At 38.8% G+C, this 26,500-nt stretch overlaps 1 protein-coding gene and 1 pseudogene across 1 annotated transcript in view; one reads left to right on the top strand and one right to left on the bottom strand.

Annotated features, from left to right (window-relative positions):
* Window positions 1-517: 517 nt before the first annotated feature.
* LOC134745881 (uncharacterized) overlaps window positions 518-26,500 on the bottom strand; it is a 55,257-nt gene continuing 29,274 nt past the window's right edge. The window contains exons 14-21 of the mRNA XM_063679977.1: window positions 14,822-15,011; window positions 8,726-8,859; window positions 7,722-8,003; window positions 7,182-7,354; window positions 6,892-7,001; window positions 5,387-5,522; window positions 2,120-2,335; window positions 518-1,372 (exon numbers count right to left, since the gene is read on the bottom strand). Of these exons, the coding sequence (XP_063536047.1) occupies window positions 1,208-1,372; window positions 2,120-2,335; window positions 5,387-5,522; window positions 6,892-7,001; window positions 7,182-7,354; window positions 7,722-8,003; window positions 8,726-8,859; window positions 14,822-15,011 (1,406 nt within the window). The 3' untranslated portion in view covers window positions 518-1,207. The remainder of the gene's footprint in view (window positions 1,373-2,119; window positions 2,336-5,386; window positions 5,523-6,891; window positions 7,002-7,181; window positions 7,355-7,721; window positions 8,004-8,725; window positions 8,860-14,821; window positions 15,012-26,500) is intronic.
* Window positions 17,517-20,713, top strand: LOC134745824 (uncharacterized; annotated as a pseudogene).

Raw genomic sequence — 26,500 nt, 5'->3', positions numbered from 1 at the left:
ATCCGCAGACAGGACTCGGGCAGGGCACAATTCTTCAGGTAGGTATCCGAATTCACGAGGTTCACAAGGAGCACCACACCGGCGGCCAGGTGCATGTCTATTTTACGTCTGTCATAGGTAGTGTCAACTAATTAGATGGCCGCGCGGGCGGGGTGTGTGGCGAGGGGGGGGAGGGGACAAATCTGCATACATAGATAGTATTTTGAACAATATAGGTAGGCAGGCATTTAGAGAATATACGTAAGAACGTAAAAGAATACTATCACACGTATTCCACTTACTACTCCCTGCTCGAGACAATATACAACAAGATCACTCTTGTTATTTGAAGTCGCTATCGTAAAAACTAGTTCCTACGCCAATTCTAGGGATTAGGTGCCAAGCGGACCCCAGGCTCCCATGAGCCGTGGCAAAATGCCGGGACAACACGAGGAAGATGATGAGGTAGGTATAAAAATATGAATATCATTTTTTTTTTATTGATACACACTTTTATAGGTGATTGTTCTTGTTTTATACAATATTTTTTGTTTTATAAACATTTTTTAAAATTATTTAAAAAAATGTATTTACTGTTGTACTCATAAGACAATATTTAGTTTTATATAAACACTCATGTTAATAAATTAATAAATATGCACTGGAATATAAATATAGATTTTAAATAATTTTTATCTTATATTAATCCAACAAAATAAACATTTTAAACTTAACATATATTAAATAGAAAGCTCAACAGGACAGGACATGTTACCAGGCAGAGTGATGGCAGGTGAACAAAATGTTAACGAAGCGGTGGCCGCTTTTGGATGAAAGAAGCGCTCAGGGCCTACCGCGAACCACGTTCGACGTGTTGCGTCCCTGTCACACTTAAGTATAAATATACAAGTGCAACAGAGAGGCAACACGTCAAAGGTGGTGGTAGAAGGAGGCCCTCTGGCGTCTGTGAGCTCGTTGGGTCAAACGACGACATTCAAAAGATCACGAAGGGTGGATCAACTATTTCTTGTAGTTATTCTGTTTTGTCAGCTAGGGGACAATAGGTATATAGTTGTTGGAGGAACTGTTATACCATGTCCTACACATGCTCATTGATTATGATCAGGCATCGCATTTTAGGGGGCAAAATTAAATGACAGGATCTACGTTTATCCTGTCATTTAATTTTGCCTTCTAAAATCCGAAGTCTGATGATGAAAATCGAAGTTTAATCTATCGTAACTCTACTCGTCTTATAGGAGTCGCCGACGACACTAGCGTTGTATCGCTGGAAGAAGTTGCTCTTGTACCCTAAGCCGGGGTCGGTGGTGCCCGCGATCGCTGACAGGACGTCGTTGGTTCTCTCGCCGGAGCGACGGCTCAGCGTGATGTTGTATCTGTAGTAAATAAAAATTATAATTAATCCGGATTATTTAAATCAAGTTACTCTCTTTATATAACATCATACAAGATGACACAATAGTTTTGAGCTAGACTATGACAAGTCTGCAACGATTGTGATAGCACACGCAGTTAGAGCGTTTTCACAACATCCGATCCGGTCAATCAAAAACAATTAATTTTAAAAGAAATAAACTGACTGACGCTCGTACCACATGCCACACTGTTTTAAATTATTTTGCAAAGATATAAGGTGCTGTTTTTAGAAAGTATGGATTTTATTTACTGACACAGAAGGGCGGAAAAAAGCGGCAAAAACGTATGAAAACCCAAGCGTGGGCGTAAGCCGATCAACACGAATGATCCGAAAATAGTCACCACGTTTTACTCTGACGGTAGTACAAGAAAATATCGTTAATAATATCAAGATAGATAAATTCTGCCAAGTGAAACTCCTAATGCGACTTACAACAAGGTTGCGTTAAACGTTTAACGCTAACATGGAGGGCGTATGAAAGCACGGTTGCGTAAAATCTTTTTATACTATATATTTTATATAAATAGTAATATACTAGTAATATACCAGGCGAACATAACTATGAAAAGGTTTACGCTCAAATTTTTCCATGAAGTTAGAATTATATAGCTGGAGAGGTGACAGGGAAAATTTCCGATAGATAATTTAATTTTATACTCTATTATTAACTCACTAAAGTTAACTTTCGCTAAGTATGTTGAGGTACCTGTTAATCTCCAACCCAGTCTTAGTCTTGCTGAAGCTCCGGCCCAGCGACTTGGACCTCTTCACGTTAAACTTGTCCCGTATTTTCCCGTCGTATACGGGGTTCAGCACGCCCGTATAGGTGTTCTGGCGAGTGGCCAGCTCCAATTGGGTGAGGTGGGTTTCAAGAGCGTCTAGCTTTGGTGAGAGGTAGTCGGTGTAGCGCTTTGTGAACTGAAAGAAAAGTTAATGAAAAAAAATTAAAAAAGTTTATTGTATTAATTTAAATATATAGTAAATCACGACCCTGTGTCCTAAGCTACGAAACCCTGTGTTAGGACCCAGTTTCGTTATACCAAAGAGGATATAATAGGATAGAGCGGTACTGTCATAGTAAATTTTGTAACCACAGTAAACTCACTGCCATCTATCGACACACTTTAAAAGTAATAATGAACATTTATAAAATTACAATTAAATGTATTTAATATAAAAGAATTTTAAATTCTCGAACGGTAAAACCGTTATATAAACTTTTTTTTTTTCAGCAAAAACTTACAAATTTCTTGAATTTGTAACAACCGTACGCCTCGACAGACAAGACGCCAATGACGGGCGCGCGCTTGCTAGCGCCCTCCGTAGCTACGACCCCTGGTGGCAGAAACTGGAACTAGATGGAGGGGAGAATGGAGTGGGGTATTGAGCAATCAGCAACCGTCACGTCACGACAAACAATGTTGCCTCTCAAATATTAATAGGCTTTGAATAACGGTACAGAAGCTTAATAAATAAGTTTTTTATTTGCATTCATTATTTTTATATGTGTTTGACCCATGTTCTTTCGCACTGATATGCGATATGCGTTAAAATTGTTAAATAACAAACGAAACCATCAACGCCCTCTATACGAGAGTAGGCCAAAGGTAGTGGCGCCATCTGATTGAGAATCAAATTTTCGTTATTTTCGAGGCACGTTTTTTCCTTAGACTGTATCCATTGTTTATTACGGAGTTATATCCCAGGTAGCAAAATGACGTTAGTGACGTCATAATGACGGCATTATTACGTCATAATGACGTCGCTGACGTAATAATGACGTATAAATGCTACTCGGGATCTATCTTTGGTTATACTAATGGCTGTAGAAATTAGGAAACGTTATGTAGGTTCTAGCAAAGATAGATATTACTCCGTAATAGATGGATACAGTCTAAGGAAAAAACGTGCCTCGAAAATCACGAAAATTTGACTCTCGATCAGATGGCGCCACTAGTTTTGGTCTACACTCGTATAGAGGGCGTTGACTGTTTCGTTTGTAATTTTTAATTTTAACGCATATCAGTGAAAGAACATGGGTCAAAATCATATAAAAATAATTAATGCAAATAAAAAATCATTTATTCATATTTAAATACATTTTAACGTATATTTATAAATCTTAATTTTTAGTTTCAAAGTATGTCGATAGATGGCAGTGAGTTTACAGTGGTTACAAAATTTACTATGACAGTACCGCTCTATCTTATTATATCCTCATTGGTTCTAGCTATGCAAAACATATAAATTAAACTTGAAGTCAAGTAGGTTACTCATTTTGACAGAGTAACTTAACGATCCCTACACCAAAATTATTTAGGTAAAAGTGTCATCAAATTATTCATTAAATGTATAATATAACACATTTGAAAACAAATTTGAGTGTCTATTTTAAAATGACTCAAATTAAGTTTTTTTTTGTGTTGAGTGGTTTGTGTTGGCTTAATAATCTGCCGTTTCATTTCTTCCAAGGCTCACCGTGTTTAATTGTGGTAATATTTCAGAAATGAGGTATACTCTTATCAAAGTACAACCAGCCGCAAGCCACGAACCCTTCGCTCTCAAGCTAAGGCTCGGAACCTTTAATTAATTTTTCCCCTCACTAGCTCGGAAAGCCGTCTTTTATCCTTTAAAACAAGCGGGGAAAAACGCATTTTATCCACTAGTGGGGAAAGTAATTTGACCTTGAATGGATCGTGTTTAAGTAGCTTGACAGATAACAAAACGTAAAACGCTCATAATAATGGTTCGTTCGATATTAATTATCATTAAATAAATGGTTTGAGAATCTAATAAAAAACACCAGATTTAGCTTTATTTAATGATTTTAAGTCATAAACCTTAAAATTCCATAATAAACGTTTGTTTTTTAATAATTATGTTAAATATAATTCTGAACGCACAAGTTAAGTCGATGCAATTTCAAAACGCATCATTGACATTTCATACGTCAGAAATGTGAACATTGTCAACAAAAATTTTACTTAAAAACTTTACTTAAAGACAGCGGCAAACCGATGGAACGGCCTTAAAAACTTCTCACGTAAAAGTACAGAATCTCCAGTTTTTTGTTATAACATCGTAAAAAAATGAGTGATTCCAGTTGATGAAGATGATCTAACGCCTGTGGATGTTGCACTTTCCTCGCTATAGTGAGGGGAAAAGTTTTGTGTTACACATGGGTGCAAATGTATTTTACTTCTCGTGTGTTAAAACACTCGCTACGCTCAGGATTCTATTTTAGAACCACTCGCTTCGCTCGTGGTTCAACTATAAAATCATTTCGCTTGCTCGTATTTCAATTCCACACTCGCGGGTAAAATACAACTTTGCACCCTTGTATAACAAATAACTATTTATCCTTACAATGTTTAGTTTCGTAATTGAGTTTTGTTATAAGTAATTCATTCAGAGGTTCCTTTGAAATCAATATTGAGGTTGTATTTGTAACATGGCAATACACCGCAATGGAGACGGTACTTTGTAATTTTGATTTTTTACCCATTTTTATTCCCACTGAGTGCAGGTGCCGCGTTAAAGCACATAGTAGGTATTAATAATTATTATGGTTAATGTCTATCTCACCTGCGGTGGCAGCATGGTGGCATTTTTATCGCCTGTCACTATGCCTATCACTTTCGCACTTACATACTTGTTAGGACGTGACAGGCATGGTGACAGGCGATAAAAATGCGACCATGCTTAGCCCGCTGGTGATGGTGATGATATCACTTATGGTATGGCCACGTCATGAGGCACCCACCAGATCACATGACGAGAAAGGTGCTAGAGATGGGTGAGAAGCCTCTAGGGGACACGGAGGCCCAAGATAATATGGATAGGTCTTGTAAAAATGAGCCTTGAAAAAGGAAGAATACCACCAGAGACGACCCACAACCGACGCCGTATACCTATATAAGGAGAGCAGAGCCCAAGTAAATAGGGTAAGGCTAAGAAGGATGATCTCACCTGTTTGTCTCTACTAGATCTTCTAGGCAGCGGCGGCGGCTGCGGTGCTTCATCCCCTGACACGTAATCTGGAGGCCTTGCTCGGTATGTCTGCGGAGCCTCTGTCGTTCCTTCAAGTTCTGGAAGCTTCCAGGAACTGGGGACGAAAAAAATTAAGTTAAAATTGAAATCATATAAACTGCTCCTGAAGTATTCAAAGTTAAAGTTCAAATATACTTTTGACCAAATTTCAACTGATTTAGATACCAGGAAGTAAGTATACGCACTGAGCTAAATAAAAGTGCGGAAAAATATCATTTTCCCTATTCATTCTCTAAAGATCAAACGCCTTTGGTTTCCGCGAGCAATTTAGGCGAGAGCGACATTATTGCCGATCAACCAGATATAATTGAATAAGTACCTATCTCAAATATCTGAATATGACGGTAGTCTCATCATGTTTTCCATGAATGAAAAATGGGACGTATTTATTGGGACTCTTTTAGAATGTTTATAATCTAAACATGAAAAGATTTGATGCGTTAAAATTTCTTGCACGTGTGAAAGGGTAGCCTTGGAAAGGTGATACGTTATTTGAAGGCGTCTTTGGATGCGTGTTATTATGTTATGAAGGTTGCCGGTGTTGCCGACGGTATTTAATACCCTGCGGACGATTCCAATTTAACATTTGTTACGCTTTTGATCTTATTTTGATATGCGACCTTGTAGACCGTTCACGATGATTGGTAAATACAGTCAGTTAGCTTGACACCCCTACATCATTACACTTATATGCAGAGGTGCTGAACTATTAGTTTTGCTGACTGTTCATGCGAAATGAAATAAGAGTCATGGGTGCGATGCTCGCCAATCACCAAGACGATCGTGGTTGTATCAAAACCAATTCAAAATCATACCTACCCAGGTAGCATTTATACGTCATTATGACGTCGCTAACGTCACTTTGCTACCTGGGTACTTGATTATGAGATTTGATTTCTTGATTTGTTATAAGAGAGTTATAAAATAAAGTATTGGCGGTAAAGTTCGTTACCCCGAACCCAAATGATTTAAAGTTGCATTCGTTACCTACGTCGAATCAGATTTGAAGCCAATTTTATACGAAATAACGTAGTTTTATTTTTATTAAAACGCTATTTTTGTGGTCACAATAGTACAGACCGGTCGGACAGAGGCCTAGTTTAAAACCTAAACCGTTGAGTTGGATCTGCTTGGTCGAAGTTAGTTTCATGTGAGCTTGTTAGGAATGTTACTCTGACTCGTTTAAATTTAACTTGTTTGTTAGTTTTGCATAGACACAGGTTAGTTAATATCTTACTAGGCAGGTATCATCAGGTCTTGATAAAATACGAGTAGGTCTGTTGAATGAATAAACTGTTACTGAAACTATACAATGACAATTATAATGTTAATGGAACACTTGCTCAAAACAAATGTTTGCTCAGAACAAAATGTTCGCTCAGAACACTACGTGGAAACGCGGCTTTAAGCTTGTAATTGCTTACTTGGCGATCCTCTCGCTGCTTCTAGATCGAGCCGCTCTTGCCAGTCGATGGAGTGCGAACAGAGCCCCCTCACTGGAGTCCCCCAGCCACGAACAGAGTTCCTGCAGTACCTGCCAAAAAATACAATCCATATCAGCCTTGGCCAGGCTTTTGCTAAATTTCTGCGGGCTGGATTCTTAGAAATTGACTCTTTTTTGAAGAAATTGCCACCCAGGAAATGAGAGGATTTTAGAGCGATGTTCGAACTTTTGTCAGGACATTTCACATGTTCATATGTAAACCCTACTCACTGTAAAATGTCGTCGCAGCAACAACGCCGGCAGCAAGTCAGCGAGCGCGGCGTGCAACGCGCGGCAGCCACAGCGCGTCGCCGTCATAGCTAGCGGCGCCGTCTGCCCCACCAGCCACTCATCGCTTAGAGACCATCCTGTGTCCTCAGCGTCCGAAGTACCGGATTCTTCCACTAAGAAAGAATTAAAATGGTCATTGAGGTTGTGTAAATATAGCAAAAAGAAACGATTCAAATAAAATTGCGTCCAGTCTAGCAAATGAGCCACGAGTGCGCACGTAATTTGATTCAGATGGCATAATATATCAAGTGCGTATTTATTACTTGTATCATCATTATCATCATCATCATATCAGCCCTTTATCGCCCACTGCTGACATCCGGAAGATTGCAGGTCACTTCTGGATGAGATTAGCTCAGGACCAAGACAAGTGGCGTACTGGAAGAGAGGCCTATGCTCAGCAGTGGGCGATTACTTGTATACCTAGATGGAACTCATATAAATTGTCAGTTGGAAGAAACATTTTATCAAATCACTAACCACAAAGCGCATCCTTCACACTATTAATAAAATCCAGCGTCTCCATCAAACTAGGTCTACTGAGAGCCTCCTTATTCCTCACAGTAGACCCCGCAGACCTCGGTCTTCGCCTCAACTCCTTAATATTTTCCACCGGTTCTGAATACACCAGGTTCTTCAAGGTGTGGTATTTGCGCCGCATAGTTTTAGTGTCTGATTGGTTGGTGATGGAGATTTCTGGAAACCCGTAGGCTGTTGCTGGTCGGTTTCGACGGGATCTTCGCCGTGCTTTTGGAAGGGTATCTATGGAAGAGAACAGTATTTTGTCAAACATTATAGGTGCAAATTAGAACTGATACCTACGATGTAACAAATAAAAATTGACAGTGTCGGGTAACTCCGAAAATGAACTCCAGTATGATGGGAATGAAGAACACGACCATCTAAAGTAGGTATATATTGCACTCTTGCTACACACACACACTTGCTATTTCACAGAAATTTATTTTATTTTATTTTTTCATTTTTAATTTATTTATTTAACAAATTACACAGTATGACAGTTAAAACCAATTCACTGTGGAATTTATATAAAGTGTATAGAAATTTGTAATCAATAATAACAGAGACATTTGAAAATATAAATCTAATATATAACAGACGACTCACGTTTATCCATCGCCTCACAGAACTTCATACACTCACTACAGACAGTCAGCAATAGACCAATCACTTGCAAAAACATCACATTCCGATGCTGATGCGAGAAGTGAAGAGCGCGGACTATAGGAGTTATGTACATTGTATATGTAGGAAAGTTCTTATCCCGAAATTCACCCCGAAAAGGGCGTTGTTGTGATTATGTGATTACGCAAGTAGATACTGAGCAATGATGTTGGCAGTTGGAGGTAGTAGAACTGGTGACAGTTTAACACGAAAGTCGTGGGGAGAGGCTAATATCACATAATTATAGCAACAGTACGAGTATATATAGTATGTATATGTAGTTATAGTATATTACCCACCTATGGAAGAAAGATCCTGGACGGAAGTAGAGGGGATGACGTCAGGCTTGGTGTTGTTCCGCCAATAGTTGCCTTTCTTCACGCTGGCCAGGATTTCATCGGAGCTGCCGTGCCGGCTTATATGCTGTTTTGTGCTGCAAATAAAATAAGAATTATATCAAAAAAAATTGGACAACCGTTAAACTATAAAGCAAGTAGCGGATAGCAAGTGTCGCGACAAACGAAAAGTGTAATGTTAAAAAATTTACAACTAATATTACAAGCGGAATGAGTTGAAAATAGAGTTCCGGTTATAATATTAGTTGAACATTGTTGCCGGGCTTTAGATTTTTCTTTTCTCGCGACACTCGCGACATCTAGTGCCAAGTAGCGGTACTGATAAATCCGCTACTTAAAGCTAGATGTCGACTACGAAAATCAGCAGTTGCAAGGGATAGACTGTCTATGTATTATTAGTATGTGATAGTAGTTGTATTTACTAGTATGCCGTCAGATGATCAGGCCGCGTAGCCAACACGCCAATCGCTTACGCTCCGTAGCGATCGAAAAGCAACTGTCACTGTCGCACTAATATCCATGGAAGAGTGATAGAGAGACACAAAGCGTTTCGTTGTCGTAGCGATAGCGATTGTCACCTTGGCTAGGCCGGCAGGCCGCGTAGCCAACAAGCCAATCGCTTACGCTCCGTAGCGATCGAAACGCAACTGTCACTGTCGCACTAATATCCATGGAAGAGTGATAGAGAGACACAAAGCGTTTCGTTGTCGTAGCGATAGCGATTGTCACCTTGGCTAGGCCGGCAGGCCGCGTAGCCAACAAGCAAATCGCTTACGCTCCGTAGCGATCGAAACGCAACTGTCACTGTCGCACTAATATCCATGGAAGAGTGATAGAGAGACACAAAGCGTTTCGTTGTCGTAGCGATAGCGATTGTCACCTTGGCTAGGCCGGCAGGCCGCGTAGCCAACAAGCCAATCGCTTACGCTCCGTAGCGATCGAAACGCAACTGTCAATGTCTCACTAATATCTATGGAAGAGTAGAGTGATAGAGAGACACAAAGCGTTTCGTTGTCGTAGCGATAGCGATTGTCATCTTAGCTAGGCCGCAGTTTTATTAATAAAAGAGACATAAAACATCCACAAATGCCTAAATAATAAAAAAATAAATAAAATAAAATAAAAGAAAATAATCCATTACAAAAAGACATCTTATCTAAAACTTTTCTTTCGACTAACTAAACAAAAACACGTTTCTACAACGTTCCGTCCAAAAAAACGCTACAAAACAGTTTCGCTTCAAAAAATTACACGCCATCTTATAAGTTCGTAGACGGTAAAAACAAGATGGATCGCCAACGGGGGAGCGGCTGTCAAAGCAAAATGGTCCTTATAAACATGTCCTAGTGAAATGTAACTATTCATGATATTTGCGTGTCCCCGCTGTGTATAGATGTAGGTACAGCGAAGTAGATGTGTCCCGCTTTTGGCCTACTCTAAATTTGTAACGGCCTAAATGCCTTTTGTATTCTGTGGAGCCACTTTGGTTAATACTTGAGGCTTTGTAGGCTTGTTGAGAGCTTAGTAGGGCGTGTAAGGGTATTTACTATTTTGTTTCGTATTAGTTTATAAGTTAGGAAAATGGGGCGAAGTAAAAAATATGGGAAAACGGGATTTTAGAAAATGATAAGTTTTAAAACTGTATCTGCAATTTCATGTACGACGACGTAAAAAAGTTGTTTGTGCTGTTTTTAAGTTTTTTGCGTCACAAGTAAGTAACATAGTAGTTTATGTGTTTTAGTGCTCTTTGGTTTTTGATATTTTGTCTCGGCACGACACGAGGCCTAAAAAATACAGATATCATGTGGCACAACTTCATATCTCAGTTAACGAGAAAATCGACTTTATACCAAAACATGTCATACGGCGCGATTCGGGAAATGAATTAGAGATTCACTGGATATGAAATAGTAAAGATATGTGACGTTCCACGGCAAAAAGTACCTTTAGGCGTTATGCGACGTAAGCGCCACCCAATATTAATTGGAGCGGCGTTAATAATAGCGTAAGCGCCAACCGCCTTAAGGTACCTTTATCCGTGGGACGTCACATATCTTTAATATTTCATTTCCCAAATCGCGCCGTTATTCATTAATCTCCAAAAGATTTTGTGGGTAGAAAAATCCCCAATTTCCCAAAATATTACAATCTTGTACAGTCGCCATCAGATATATCGGAGCGGCCGAGGTGCTCAAAAATATCTGAACACGCACCTAGCGCCTTGACAATAGAGGCGTGTTCAGATATTTGTGAGCACCTTGGCCGCTCCGATTAATCTGATGGCGACTGTACTCCGTATTTATGTTCGGCGCGACAATTCCCGAGTTTAAAAACACTTGTCGAAGTTCGCCCTTTCCTTAATAAAAATGAATCGTAGGCTTGTGTACTAACAACGACAATTAACTAACCAATGGTGTACTCTATCCCGTTGCAATAAGGTCTAAGAATAGTTAATGAACAGGGTGGATGATTGTAAGGAACTTTTTTTATGAACTCATTGATATTCGACCCGCATCACGGGGCGTTGAAACGGCTAGTATGTGTCGAAAGACCTTCCCTAAGTTCCCTATCCCTTAGGAAGCGAATTTGAAAAACAATATCGCTTATAAGTGCTGGTGAAAGGACGTTGGAATGTGTTTTGGAAATTATTATTACTACAGAGAAGCCATACCAAACAATGAAATTGTCGCAAGCGCAACGTACCAAGCGACCACAACGACGTAAAGAGTCGCTGAAAGCTAAGAAATAGGATAAACACGTACCTGCAAAATAATTATGGCCGGTATCATAGTTACCGAAAATAATTTTGTCAAATTGGCCGGGAATTGTAATATAGGTAGATAATTTATAAAAAAAAATGTTTATATTAAATTTAATGGTTGTATTGTTATTGTGTACCTATTGTCAGTGATAATTATAATACCTACTGAAGTGTAGTTTCAGAGGGGCTACCGCGAAAACCGAAATTCGCAAATTACGGGGATGACCAACCATAACTACATAGAAACAGGGTGCAAAATTGATCGTAAATTGTTTCTAATTAATTTTGGTAATCGAGCGTACATGACCTAACTAATAAGAGGTCAAACTGCAAGAAAATTATATATTGTATATATGTAGTCACTATGTTGCACCGCCTACAAATTATCTGCTTTGCCCGAAGGTTGACTGGTAGAGAATGCCTCATAGCATTAAGTCCGCCTTTTGTACGATTGTATTTTCTTTTGTGCAATAAAGATTAAATAAATAAATAAAATTACTAGGTACCGCGAAAATCGAGTTCGCTTTTTGCCTCTCTACTCTTGCATATTCGAGCGAAAGAGAGAAATAGACGAAACGATGTGGTTCGCGGTAGGCCTTGGACTTTTAGAAACCAGAATATACTTGGTCCCTTATTACGTATGGTTCTTATAAAACTTGAGGTTAAGTAATATCGGGGGGGTAACGTTTTATATAAATTAGTCTGCATCGGAAAGGCGATCCTTGATAATAATTTATTACGGGACTTGGGCTCTGGGTTACATAGTTAGCACCTAATAGGCACCCATATATTTAGGCATACCTATTGTTTCTTTCGTACGTAGTGGGTCTGTGAGCTGATTTCATAAACCCATCAAGTGCAATTTAACCGTAGATATCGTCCTAACAAATCTTCCCCTGAGTTCCCAAATTGGGATTTCGTGTTTGTTGAACAAACATGAAATCCCAATTTGGATGTTGCGGATGTCGATTTTTTGACATCCGCGGATGCGGATGCAGATGCGGATGCAGATGCGGTTTTTTAAAGGCTCACATCCGCGGATGCGGATGCGGATGTCGAGTTAGGCACATAAAAAAACGTCAAATATTACACTTTAGTAGTTTATTTAAAAAAAACGAAACTTAGTATTTGAACAAGAATACTTATAGGTACCCCACAATCGCATTACTAAAGTCCAAATAAAACAAACTTTTTACTTCTTGTCGCTGTCCGTCATAGGCTAAAGTGCTCGATCGACGAATCACAAAAACGAAACGAGATTCCTATTTTCTAATGAAGAAATTACCTAGCACTTACGTCGCCGCTAAGACGTTTCTGTAGTACCTGTTCCACATCCGCATCCGCATTAAGCTCCGCATCGATTTTATGCGGATGCGGACGCGGATGCGGATGTTGAAAATAATGCGGAAGTTCCGCGGTTGCGGATGCGGACGCAAATATTCGCAACATCCCTGGACTTTGTTCCGCGCAAAAGCAGGAGCTTTTTAAATTAAATCTGACGAAAAATAATCGACAAAAAATAGAAATAGGCCCAAGTACGAGTATTATTGCGCTAGTCTCTCTAGCTTGATAATATGCTTAGCTCGACAGAAATGCGATCAATGTTCACTATATGGCACTCGACGTGAGTTAACTATCAATCTACGTGAGCGTGTAGTGAAAGCATGCGCTGATATAGCATTACTTACGTCTGATACTAGCTCACTCAATAAGCGAGCTCCCACAGTCCTTCACACGAAATATATTGAAGTAATACATGGTATTAACGAAGTCACTGTCACAATTAAGTATATATATATATATCTCCTGTTCAGTCAGCTCAATAAAGTAAGCGATTCCCATTTTCCCCAACTATTCCACTACCACCGAACTTATAGTTCAAGGCCGGCAAAAGTATTCGCCAACGATTTGCGAGCGCGAGCGGGTTTTATTTCAATCACAAAGGCTGGCCGCAATGCAAAATTCCTGGGAGATTGCCGGCCGGGCCTGCAATAATTTAATAAGTATGTTAACGAGGCAACCCTCATCTGCTAGTGAAATATAGTCTGGTTTAGGGTTCTGATTTAGTTATGACTATATGACGTACGGTGGGGGACCCGGTACGATTATTTTTGACTTTGAATCTGCGGAGGCAGCATCGCTCATGGATAGATATTAAAAACCATAAATTTGTTTTTAAAGTTCTATCAAATGATATTAATTTTGAAAATTATCTGATGAACTAGAAGCACTTTCTATTGTAGAAACCTTCGAGCTTCGTCGTGTTTTCGATAATCCTTAGATCCTAGAAATCCCTATGTTTTTTTAGGGTTGCCGCAAAAAAGTAATAGTCCCTAGTTACGTGACTCGAAGCCAGATAAATTGTCAGAAAGAGAAACAAGGTAACCGAGTTAGCCAAGATTTCAATTAAACCCGCTCGTGTGCCAATAATCCTAATCGAATTCTTTCTATTGTATTGGAACAATTTCTGCCTACGCGATACGGTTAGTGGAGCCAAACTTAACTAAACTTTTTATAAAGTAGAGCTAACTATTGTTACACAATCCACCGGGGCACATCGGGGCAATGTTTTCACTGCATTAGTTAAGAGGTATATCCAGATTTTTTTAAATAAATATCTAGTTCTCAACTGATACCTAGGCTTAAACTAGGCCCGCAACTTCGTCTCGTAGATGTCTTTAGGTTGTATCCCTCCACATTATGTATATAAATCATTTTTTTAAGTACCTACTGCATGTTGTTTCTTACTACGACTTGTTACTACACCAAGTTAGTTTCTCATTTTACGTATTTTTTTTCTTGGTACATCCCGTTTACCATAGCTTAGTCTAGCACTAATATCTCTTCGACTCAGTGCGATATGAGCTCGAAAGCGGCGCTCTTCATCGCATGTAGGTACAAGGTACAACATGTGAACTTACCGTTTGTCCCCTACAAAGGCCGTAAAGGCCTCAAGCACACTCCGTCGAGCTAAACGCAGCTTGGCCTCGCACTTATCCCTCCAGCTCCGTGTGAGTTCTCTAACTGCTCTCTTTTACTAGATAGTTAATAGTTAATTTTGTGGTAATTTATTATTATGTACAATGTCAATGTATTGTTGTGACTTGGTTTTAGTTTAGTTTACTTTTTAGTTAATTTTAATGTAAATTGATGTATGTTTAAAGGATATGAATACATATCTAAATCTATCTAATAATAATCTATCTAATAATATTCTAATTTCCTGGTATTACGGCAAAAAAAATAGTTATGTAATGTATATTAGCATGTAAACTTACCGTTTGTCTCCTACAAGGGCTATAGTAAAGGCCCCAAGCACACTGCGTCGAGCTAAACGCAGCTTGGCCTCGCACTTATCCCTCCGGCTTAGCGTGAGCTCTCTAGCGGCACTGTGTTCTCTTCGACTTGGCAGTTTCATCGGATATGACACCGCCATGCCGTCGCCAGTTGGGAAGACGAGTCGAAATTCTGAAAAGAAAATATAGGTTAAGTACTTTTTCAATATTTATTAATAAAGCTGGTAGATTGAACAATATTTAATCTTCATTGAACAAAAAGCTTATCGTACGAGAGGCGATCTTAATGCTATGTATTAATATACATACCAAATACCAGGATTGACAGTATTTCAAGCAAAGTTAATAGCTTCAATATTTAGGTACCTATAAATATGTATATTTCATCATTTTGTGAAAAGCATGAGCAAAAAGTAATATTTCTTATTAATCGGATTAACAAAGTCAAACAATTCAAGTTTCGTTTGCTAAGAATGAATAAGTATAAGTATTTATTTATTTTTAACGTAATATATATAATTATCTTGAAAGCTCTACACAACTGTTATTTGCTACAATCTTGTATTAAATACTTTCCTATAAAATATCTTACATATTGAGTCTGAACATGGGCCCATTTCTGGAACGGTATTAGTCTAATATTATTAGTGTGTTGCCATGGTAACCTATACGAATTGACAGTTCGTGGACTAATAATATTAGTCTAATACCGTTCGAGAAATGGGCCATGGGCCCCATATAGGTAATAGATACGTAATCTAAATTGATACGAAAAGCTTTTCGCTTCCTGTAACAATATTATAAAAGTAAACATTTCATTTTATGAAAGGTCCAGGAAAGTGTGTTGGCCGTGTTTAATTTCCGTTCGGGTGTCGTTGGATCGGGCTGATCGGGCACAAGAAACCTTATAATTAGATTGGATCTTACGGACCTTCGAGGCAATTAACGAGTTGTAGCTAGTGTTGCGACCCTCAAAACCCGTGACGCTTACGTCGAACCTTAGTTCGAGTCAAGTTAAAGTCAGTTAGTGCCACTTGCACCATCCCACTAACCCGGGGTTAACCGGTTAAACCTGGGGTTACTATGGTTTCATGGTAGAGTGCACTGGCGTTCCCATGGCCTCGCCTTACAGCACCGAGGCGACAGACAGGTGGTTTTAGTGGGTATACCGGACTTACGTGGTGAGTCCCACATAACCATCCCGGGTACATCCCCGCACCCGGGTGGTATGCGCAACGCATTTCCCCTGTATAAAAAAAAAAAAAAAAAAAAAGGGGTTACTATGGTTACCAGTACAATTTGACACTTGGTTAACGGTTTAACCGCTTAACCCCGGGTTAGTGGAATCGCGCAAGTGGCCCTTAGTGTAAAAGTAAAAGAAATAATCGAGGCTATTTCCTTAGAAGATCTTATGTGATCTTTTTAGGTGAATCAATTCAACTCAGCATTAACTTTACAGTACCTATTGTATAAGAAAAACACCTATTATATAAGAAAAATAGGATACATAATACTATGTTTTACAATACCTATTTATATACAATAGCGGTTACACTATCCAGTATATAACCTTTTTATCTATACTCTACTCCCGTTGAGTTAGCTGCCTGTACTCTTGCGGCCAGTCAGCATTTTAAGTACCCTTTCCTTTGAGTGGGTTTAATCAAAGTACCCAAACTACGTTGTTGTTTGATCCCGCTTGCGCGGCACCAAAATGTAAAAACATGCAAGTATTCATAGACCGCGTCAACGCCAGCGCAAACTGAACATAATGTTCTCATGAGGAAGTTCTTAGTAACCCCAGTGTAATGAGACCTAGAGACCCGTAACAAATGAATATGATCAGGGATCATAGCTATATCGGTTTGAGGCATGCAAAAGGGATACAAGGATGGGTGACCTCGGAAGTTCTCATGATTTGCAAGTCAACAGACCCAAATTTAAAGAGCACATGGAAGTTAACACTGGAAGTACCTACCTACATAAAAAACTGGGTCGAAACTTAAATATTTAGATTAAGGTAATATTTGTAAAACTTGACAATTTAAGTGCTTGTTGGTAGGCCTATTTGAATAAAGAATATATTGACTGATTTTGACTTAAATATTTAGAGATTTTTGAGCAAAATGCGTTTTTTACGATCAGTTACCAGACATTAGAGGTGACACAGTGGCGTAGCTATGCGTGGGCGAATGGGGCCTTCGCCCACAGTTCGCACTTAGAGGTCTCGCAAAGCCAATCTTTTTAATACCTTGGGAAAACACATTGAAAAGGGCCTCGCAGATGTGGTTTTCGCCCACGGCTAGATTGGTTGACGCTGCGCCACTGGTCGTACACAGCAAATAGGTTCAACACGTTTCTCCTGTGGACATGGAACACAATGGCTAAAAATGACTGGAAAACATTATATACTTACCTAATATACTCACTATTGCTAACAAGCTGTGACACTTTTTATATTAAAATCTGTGACATTTTTAAGTATCTTTATTGTAAAATACAATCGACTGGAATAAAGTGTTTAATATTTTTCTAATTTACTATGCACATTTTCTTCAAAGTTCTGTAGAAATACGTCTTTTTCGCTATCAGTTCGCACTGTTCGCAGATTCAGGCAGGCTGCAATGCAGGCTTTTGTCGTCAACTGACATATACTATAAGTTAACGTTTTGAAAAGATGTGTCCTTCCGAGTTTGTTGCCGGTCCCATGTTGGGATACCCTCCTTCAATTGAGGGGTGAGTTAAATCTTCTCGAGGCAGAGATGTAGGGTTAGAGCCGGCGTAGCTTTATTTGACGTTCATAAGCGCATTGTAATATGCCTACTTGAATAATCTTTATCTTATCTTTATCTTTAACGTTCCATTCTAGTTTGTCCTTCAATGTATGGGCCTGGCCACATGTACGCGGTGCGACGTCGCCGACGCAACGCGGCGCGTTTTGCGTTGCCGCCGCCGCAACGCAGAAATCTGCGGCGCCGCTCACCGCAACGCAAAATCTGGCGTTGCGTCGTGCGACGCCGCGCGCGGTACCGCAAAACGGTGCGCGGCGTCGCCCGCCGCAACGCAAAATTTTGCGGTGCGTCGTGCGTCGCCGCGCGCGGTGTCGCAAAGCGTTGCGCGTCGCCGCGCGCGGTGCCGCCCGCCGCAACGCAAAAATTTGGCGGTGCGACTTGCGGTGCCGCGTCCGTCGTCGCGGCACCGCATGCGGCGCCGCGCTGCATAAGTAGTAAAGAATTCGACTACCAGTGTTTGACTGTTATTAAGAAGGCGCAGAAATAAGAAGCAATTGAAAAGAAAATTTTGGGTAAACCCATGTCTTCATGTCATGAATGATGATGGATATCATTTCAAAAGAAAATACGAGGCATTGAAGATGACTGAAAATAAATTTCATAACAATTTTCGAATGTCTGTGTCGTGTTTTGAAGAACTTTTAAGGAAAATATCGCCTCTAATAAAGAAGAAACACATATTTAGAAGACCCGTCTGGAGATGTTGGGAATAACAATAAGGTAAGAAATCTAAGGTCTATTTTCTGTCTCTTTTAAGGCCTGAAGTATATCGGACTCAAATTGGTCGGTCGTTTTCCTTTTCCGAGAACAAGGCTGGTACCGAGATCTGCTTGTAGTTTCATTTGTCTGGCCATCTTCGTCACTTTCTTGGTCCTCGACTATGCTCGAGTCAGTTAAATTTGCAGCATTTTTTTTTAAAAACATTAGTTGCTTGTAGAAATGGTATTTTTTTACTCTCGTCACACCAGCGCCCGATTTATTTAAGCTTTCAAGCCTTTTTGAGTATCATGTAAAATTATCTTTGAGGTTTTTCCACTTTTTTATCACCTCGTTTCCTAAAAAATAAAGTTCATTTAAAACATTTTACATTGTAAAAAAAAAACATCTCTGATTCAGCAAACTTCTATGAAAATATGTCGTATAAATAACACTTGCACTGCGTAGGTATGCTATCAAAATCGTTGCAGACTTTTCTTGATCTAACTCTACTTATAATATGTAATAGGAAATTTTATTAGTCAAACTGGAAATTGTTGCATACAACGTTCATTAACTTTGTTTTTGTTTCTTGAGTGACTCAAACCATCTCAACGGTATCTGTCACTCAAATGGCATTTTAATATTTACATTAATACGTGACCGCGAGATTGTCTGATAAAGTTTTATATTAATTGTCCGACTATTTGTTTCCTACTTATGTCATTTAAACTTTAATACACATTTGGGTATCTATTAAAACCAACCATATAAATAATAACAAACTTACAATAAAATAATATACATATATAAATTTACTGCATGGTTGTTGTCACTTTGTATGGCTGCGTAACTATTAACTTGTATATGCAATAATATGCATACATATATATGTAACCTATGAAATATTTATTTTCAGGTTTTTGGCGACTGGGAACACATTCAGAGATATGGAATTTACAGAATATCGTGGAAGAAGTACAATTGGAAAAATAGTTAGAGAAGTCTGTCAAGCTATATGGAAAAGCCTTCTAGGTAAAGGTATACCTAGTATAACAAAAAATCTACTAGAACAAATCGCGGACGAGTTTTTAAAAACACTAACTTCCCCAATTGTATTGGGGCCCTGGATGGTAAACACATTCGAATTTGTAGTCCCGATCACAGTGGCTCTCTTTTTTTCAACTATAAAGGCTACAACTCTATAGTCTTGCTGGCGCTTGTTGATTCCAATTACAGATTTGTATATGTGAACATAGGAGCTTACGGCAAGGAATGTGATTCAACGGTTTTTCACAATATAAAACTGAATGAATTATTACAACAAGGCCAGCTTCCCGTACCAGCACCAAAGCCGTTACCTGGTTCTCAGACGTCAATTCCCCATGTATTTGTAGCAGACGAAGGCTTACCTTTAACGAATAACATAATGCGTCCATATCCAGGAAAACACTTGACTATACAACAATAGTACATTATTGTCGAGGCTCGGAAGTAGCTACTTGCTGGCTGAGGATTTGTTTTAAACGGACGACCTTGGGAGTCCGTTTAATTGAATCCGAAGCCAGCAAGTAGCCTTCCAGCCGAGTCATATATAGTGCTTTTCTCAAAAATGGCGCAATAAACGCAAATATAATAGAAATATTTTACAGAAGTAACATTGTTGTGTATATATTTTCACACAAAAAAGTAAAAAGATTTGCTTTGCCGCCGTTTTATTTTTTTAATTAAAAATGGAAGTGTATTTTTTTGCTGAAAATACGCCAACCTATTTGAGACACCTAAATAGTCGCGGTACCAACATTATAATAATAAGTACTGATCATCTGTTTGGCTGTTTAATGGACCTATGCCTTCATTTGATATGGCCACTTCAACTTTTAAAAAGTTTGAAACTCGACAAATAATGGAATTTGTATGCAACATTGCAGTCCCGAAATCGAGACTGCAATGTTTTTAACTTTTTAATTTTTTGACTGACCATAAACTACGCACTTCGCGACCTACTTTTTAACCGGCAACGTCGACTTTGCCGTCCATTTTTGAGAAAAGAGTTTTTAATTATCGCTTGAGTCGCGCAAGAAGATACGTTGAATGTACTTTCGGTATTTTAGCTAATAAGTGGCGCATTTTTCACCGACCATTGAATGTCCAATATAACTTTGCAACAGACATCATAAAGGCATGTGGTGTTATTCACAATTTTGTTATTAGTAGAGATGGAATTAAACCATCTGAAGAACTACTGATTCACGACGGTTTTTCAGATTTACATCATTCAACAAATTATATATCCTCGACAAACCCAGTTAACATAAGAAATGAATTCTGTAAATACTTTTCTAGTGATGTGGGAGCCCTTACTTGGCAATTAAGTAAAATATAATTTAATATTAGTATAGGTTTTATTTCCGTTCGCATGTACAAAACTATTAGCTTAGTATACTTGTATTGTATTATCCTTTTAACACATAAACATATTTGTAAGATGCATGCTACTTGACAACAACTATATAAGAAATAGGTAGTAATATGTTTTAAATAATTTATTAATATTTCTTATCCGTATGCATAAATAAATGTGATGCATACAGGCAAACAATACCACGTTGCAACACTGTCAGTTTTCAAAGACTATTTCACTACCTTATAATACATATATATCTTGATGGCAGGGCTATAATCGCGAACACTCGAATAACGCCTCAATTGGAGTAAAAGAGAAAGATTCCCGAATTTTGCGAATTTCGGTGTTTGCGGTAGGCCCTCCTGCGTAGTGTCGTATTAACAACTGGCATTACTGGCAACAAGTTATTTTTCGCTTGAAAACGCACATACTTAGGTAAGTAGGTATAATATTAATTAGTAATAAACAAACTTCTCACATCTTACTCATTTTATGTATTTATAGGTTAAAACAAGACTCATCTTACCAAGATGGTTACCCAAGACCCCACTCGTCAGCATACGATTCTGGTTACCAAAGAACCCAACAAACATTTAATAATTATCCACCAACAATCCCATCATCATCAGGTCCTAATTATTTACAAACACCTGTCGAACCAGTGACCAACGAAAGCGACAATCAATCAAACAAGACAAATGAATCTGAATTTGACTTTTCATAATAAAAAAAAGGCAGCACATATATAATACTAATAAAGTAGGTACGTACTTTGACTAAAATTTGATTTTATTAAAACTTAGTTGTTTATATAAAAATGGTGATTTTTTTGTAGTAGTAAAATAATATAATATAACCACCCCCACAACCTGATTGTCATTGTCTTAGAGGCGTGTAAATTATTTTTGGATGTTGACTAGTAAAGATGTTTGTGGACTCGACTGTACCTATATGAAAACTGTAATTTTTTTCTAATATGAAAGTTGGTGAATTAGTAAGTAATTATTATAGCCATATTTATATAAACGATTGTTGATTTTTATAAGATATATACTTATACATATAATATTATTATTTTTCGAATGTTTACTTGTAAAAATGTTTGTGAACTAGACTGTACCTATATGAAAACATTGAAAACTGTTGATTTTTTTCTAAGATACCTATATTAAGCCTGTATGAAAGTTGGTGAATTAGCAAGTATTCATTATAGCCATATTTATATAAGCGATAGTTGATTTATATAATATACATATATTCAAATTGTAATTACAGATTTGCAAAATTATTAAAATATACTCAAGAGCAAAGGGGTCGGCCGCTAATCCATACAAACGTACTCCCCATTTTCCTCTCTAGATATTAACATTATGGAAAATATTTTTTCATAATTTGATGTATATATATTAACCATAGGGGCATAGCTATACAACAAATTGTGTCAAAATATTTTCAACAATGTTAATAACCAGAGAGGAAAATCAGGACTACACGTTTGTATGAAACGGCGATTTCGCGCGGGTCCTCCACTTTCGTATTAAGTATTAAAAAAAAGAAAAAAATATTATTTTGTAAAATGGTGGCGGTATTAATTTTAGAATTTTAGAACACGACCTGATTGTCATTATCTCTAAAGGCGTGTAAATTATTTTTGGAATGTTGACTTGTAAGTAAAGCTGTTTGTGATTGTTGTTGATTTTTTCTAAGATATATTAAGCCTGTATGACAGTTGGTGAATTAGTGAGTAATCATTAGAACCATATTTATAGATAAACGATTGTTGATTTTTAAAAATATATACCTATCTATAGTATATTATTATTTATGGAACGTTGACTTAATTGAGATTACAAATTTGTATAATTATTTAATTATACTTAAGCTTTTGTAAAATGGTGGTGGTATTATTTTTAGAATTATAAACTACATAGTTGTGATTTTCTGTACCTAACGATTACAGTTATAATTATATAGTTGAACCTCGATAGCACGAATCTCATGGGAAATGCCAAAAAATACGTGCTACCGAAGAGGATTCCTCTTGTAGAGGACACCGACTTAGAGAGGTTCTTGTGGGTTTTTGTTCGTTTTAAAGAGGTTTCGAGTTACAGAGGTAAAACGCACGAAAAATTATTAGTGTTAAAGAGGCGTAATTGTAGAAACGGAGAAAGTACAATGTTTATATCTTTTTCGAGTTATAGTCGTGAAGGGAATAGTTGGTTAGTTCGTCTTGTGAGGTTAAATATTTCGAGTTATGGAGGTTTTGGACTATGAAGGAAAGGGAATGGCATTGGCATTTTATTTCACGTTAACGAGGAATTCGCCTTATCGAGGTTCCACTGTAATTTCATGGAAGTTTTTGATTTTCGTAAAACAATTATACAAAAAAATGTATTAAAAAAAAGTTAATTATAGTCATGTTAGCAGGTATACAAAAAAGGATGATTTAAAAATAAAAGTTGTCGATTTAGTTAGCCACAAGTATAAACATATTTTATATACCTAACAAAGGCAATCTTATATCATGTTGATTTTGCAAAAAGACATACACCTACATGTTTTTTTTATATTTACCTATTTATAATTACCTAATAATTATGGTCTAAAGAATAAAAATAATTTACATACAAAATTAGTTATGATTTCTTACCTTATTGTTATTCCCAACATCTCCAGAGGCCCAACGGGTCTTCTAAATATGTGTTTCTTCTTTATTAGAGGCGATATTTTGCTTAAAAGTTCTTCAAAACACGACACATACATTCGAAAATTGTTATGAAATTTATTTTCAGTCATCTTCAATGCCTCGTATTTTCTTTTGAAATGATATCCATCATCATTCATGACATGAAGACATGGGTTTACCCAAAATTTTCTTTTCAATTGCTTCTTATTTCTGCGCCTTCTTAATAACAGCCAAACACTGGTAGTCGAATTCTTTACTACTTATGCAGCGCGGCGCCGCATGCGGTGCCGCGACGACGGACGCGGCACCGCATGTCGCACCGCCTAATTTTTGCGTTGCGGCGGGCGGCACCGCGCGCGGCGACGCGCAACGCTTTGCGACACCGCGCGCGGCGACGCACGACGCACCGCAAGTTTTTGCGTTGCGGCGGGCGGCGCCGCGCACCGTTTTGCGGTACCGCGCGCGGCGTCGCACGACGCACCGCCAGATTTTGCGTTGCGGCGAGCGGCGCCGCAGATTTCTGCGTTGCGGCGGCGGCACCGCAAAACGTGCCGCGTTGCGTCGGCGACGTCGCACCGCGTACATGTGGCCAGGCCCTATCCTTGTCCTAAATTCGGTATTAACATTTCACCAGTAACTAGAGACCTTTCTATCCGACACCTAACACACAAACTACTTTTAAGAGGAGGCGTAAAGCCTAGAAATTATAGAAAAAATAATAAATAATAAAATTAAAATTAAATTTCTTTATTTCGGACAAATGCATCCATAGAGTGTTAGTACTACAAGCAAAATCTTAATCTAGTGTTAGTATTTAATACAATAGGTACCTACTTATACTTAAAAAACTTGCGACAGGAAATATGGCTACCGTGCGGGTTTTTAAACCGTTTATCTAAATTATCTGCGGATGCAAGCCTTTAAAAATCCGCATCCGCGTCCGCGGATGTCAAAAAATCGGCATCCGCAACATCCCTGACCTGTATGTGATAATATCTAGTTTCTTATGTTTTGTTTTATGTATTCCGACATTCCTGTTATGTTAATTTGGTAAAATTTAATTTTTCGCTGTATTGGTGTAAACTGGAATGCCGTGTAAATAAATGTGTCAATAAATAAAATAATAAATAAATAATAAATAAAATAAATCATCATCAGATCTTCGGTTTAAAAATTTGTCAGATCCCTCGGCTATCACAAACTGTATAATACCACAATTATAATGCTATAGTATGCCGGGTATTATACATTACTAAGACTTCACTGTCTGTCTGTCTGTTGTCACGTTACTCCCTCCTCCACGTATATTGGAGGAGTGGGTAACGGAGCTGGGAGTGAGGAGGTAGAAAGGAAAGGATAGATATAACAGGGGTAGGTTCTTTATTTATCGGCTATAGTCTAAATATGACACGCTAACAGATGGTTTAAATTACAAAAAGAATAAAAATACGTTTATAGTTGCGCTAGTAGCACGCGCAAGGCAGGAGCACGCACACGGATAGGCGCGCTGATAGCACGCGCAAGGTGAGGCGCGCTGGTAGCACGCGCACAGTAAGGCGCGCAGATAGCACGCGCAAAGGTAAGGCGCGCAGATAGCACGCGCAAAGGTAAGGCGCGCAGATAGCACGCGCAAGGTGAGGCGCGCTGGTAGCACGCACACAGTAAGGCGCGCAGATAGCACGCGCAAGGGTAAGGCACGCAGATAGCACGCGCAAAGGTAAGGCGCGCAGATAGCACGCGCAAAGGTAAGGCGCGCAGATAGCACGCGCAAAGGTGAGGCGTGCTGGCAGCACGCGCACAGTAAGGCGCGCTGGTAGCACGCGCACGGTAAGGCTCGCTGGGTAAGGCGCGCTGATAGCGCGCGCACGGTAAGGCGCGCTGGGTAAGGCGCGCTGATAAGCACGCTCTTCGAAGAGGCGAGGCGCGGTGACAACACGCGCCTGTTGAGGCGAGTCGCGCCGATAGCGGGCGAGGCGCGGTGACAGCACGCGCCTGTTGAGGCGAGGCGCGCCGATAGCGCGCGCCTAGGAGACGAGGCGCTCCGCTAGAGCAACCGCAAAGCACCACCGGACTTGGGCGCGTGCAGAGAGCGCCAGACTTCGCCAGGAACACAGGTAACTTTTTAAGGAGCGCGAGCGAGGGTTTCTTGATGGTGCGGGGCCTGGCTTGGCCCCGCACGGACCCTTACAACTGACGTTCCTTTATTGGGAACTAGAAGCAAACTGAATTCAGATGTCCGCTGGGCCGCTTATATAGCTAGCGATAACATTTTCTAGAATTATTGTTTACCTTATTATTAATTTTGAAAATATTTGAAAATATTTGTTCACCAGTAACAATTTTTAGATAAAATTTAGAACAAACTACTTGAAAACTATACGACCTAAACTTCATGCTAAAGAATTTTGAGTAAATTATTAGTTTGACGGATAATGTCAAAACAAAGAAACAAATATGTCAATGGAAAATTTATAGTGAATTTTAGGTCGATTAGCTTCGAAATTATTATAAAAACATGAAATGATTAGAAAAACAGCAAGGTAAGTAACCGGACGGGTCAGGGCCGTATTAGGGTAGAAGGAGTTTAGGGAGAATTTAGAAATGATAGCCAGAAAGTAAAACATTTTAAATCAAAAGTTTCAGGGAGTAATTTGGAAGACGAGAATCAGACAGAAAGAGAACGCAAAAGCGTTAAGGAATTATAGCCGATTGGAGAATCCAGAGCATCAGCCCGTGGGAGTAAGAACTGGGAGTTAGGACCCAGGTATGAGATGCTACATTACCCCAAAAACCACGGAAAAAAAAAACTTTGTCGTAATCTTAAACGGAAAAGTTTTTTTTTTTTGTGAAGAGTTAAGTTTTAGGGGAAAGTAAAGGAAGTAAGTAGTTAAGTAAGCAGGTAAGTAAGTAGGTAGGTAAGCCAGTAAGTCAGAAGAAAGAAAGAGCAAGCTCGTTAATGGGGATGAATAAATGGAACGAGAGGATGAGTGATATAATGGAGAAGAAGATGAATAGATCGAGGAACTTCCCTGCACTCATACATCGCCTGTCATAATCACGCATTCATAAGTCTCTGGCAA

This window comes from Cydia strobilella, chromosome 12, assembly GCF_947568885.1.
Source record: "Cydia strobilella chromosome 12, ilCydStro3.1, whole genome shotgun sequence".
NCBI lineage: Eukaryota > Metazoa > Arthropoda > Insecta > Lepidoptera > Tortricidae > Cydia > Cydia strobilella.
This window is presented reverse-complemented; position numbering and strand designations above follow the sequence as displayed.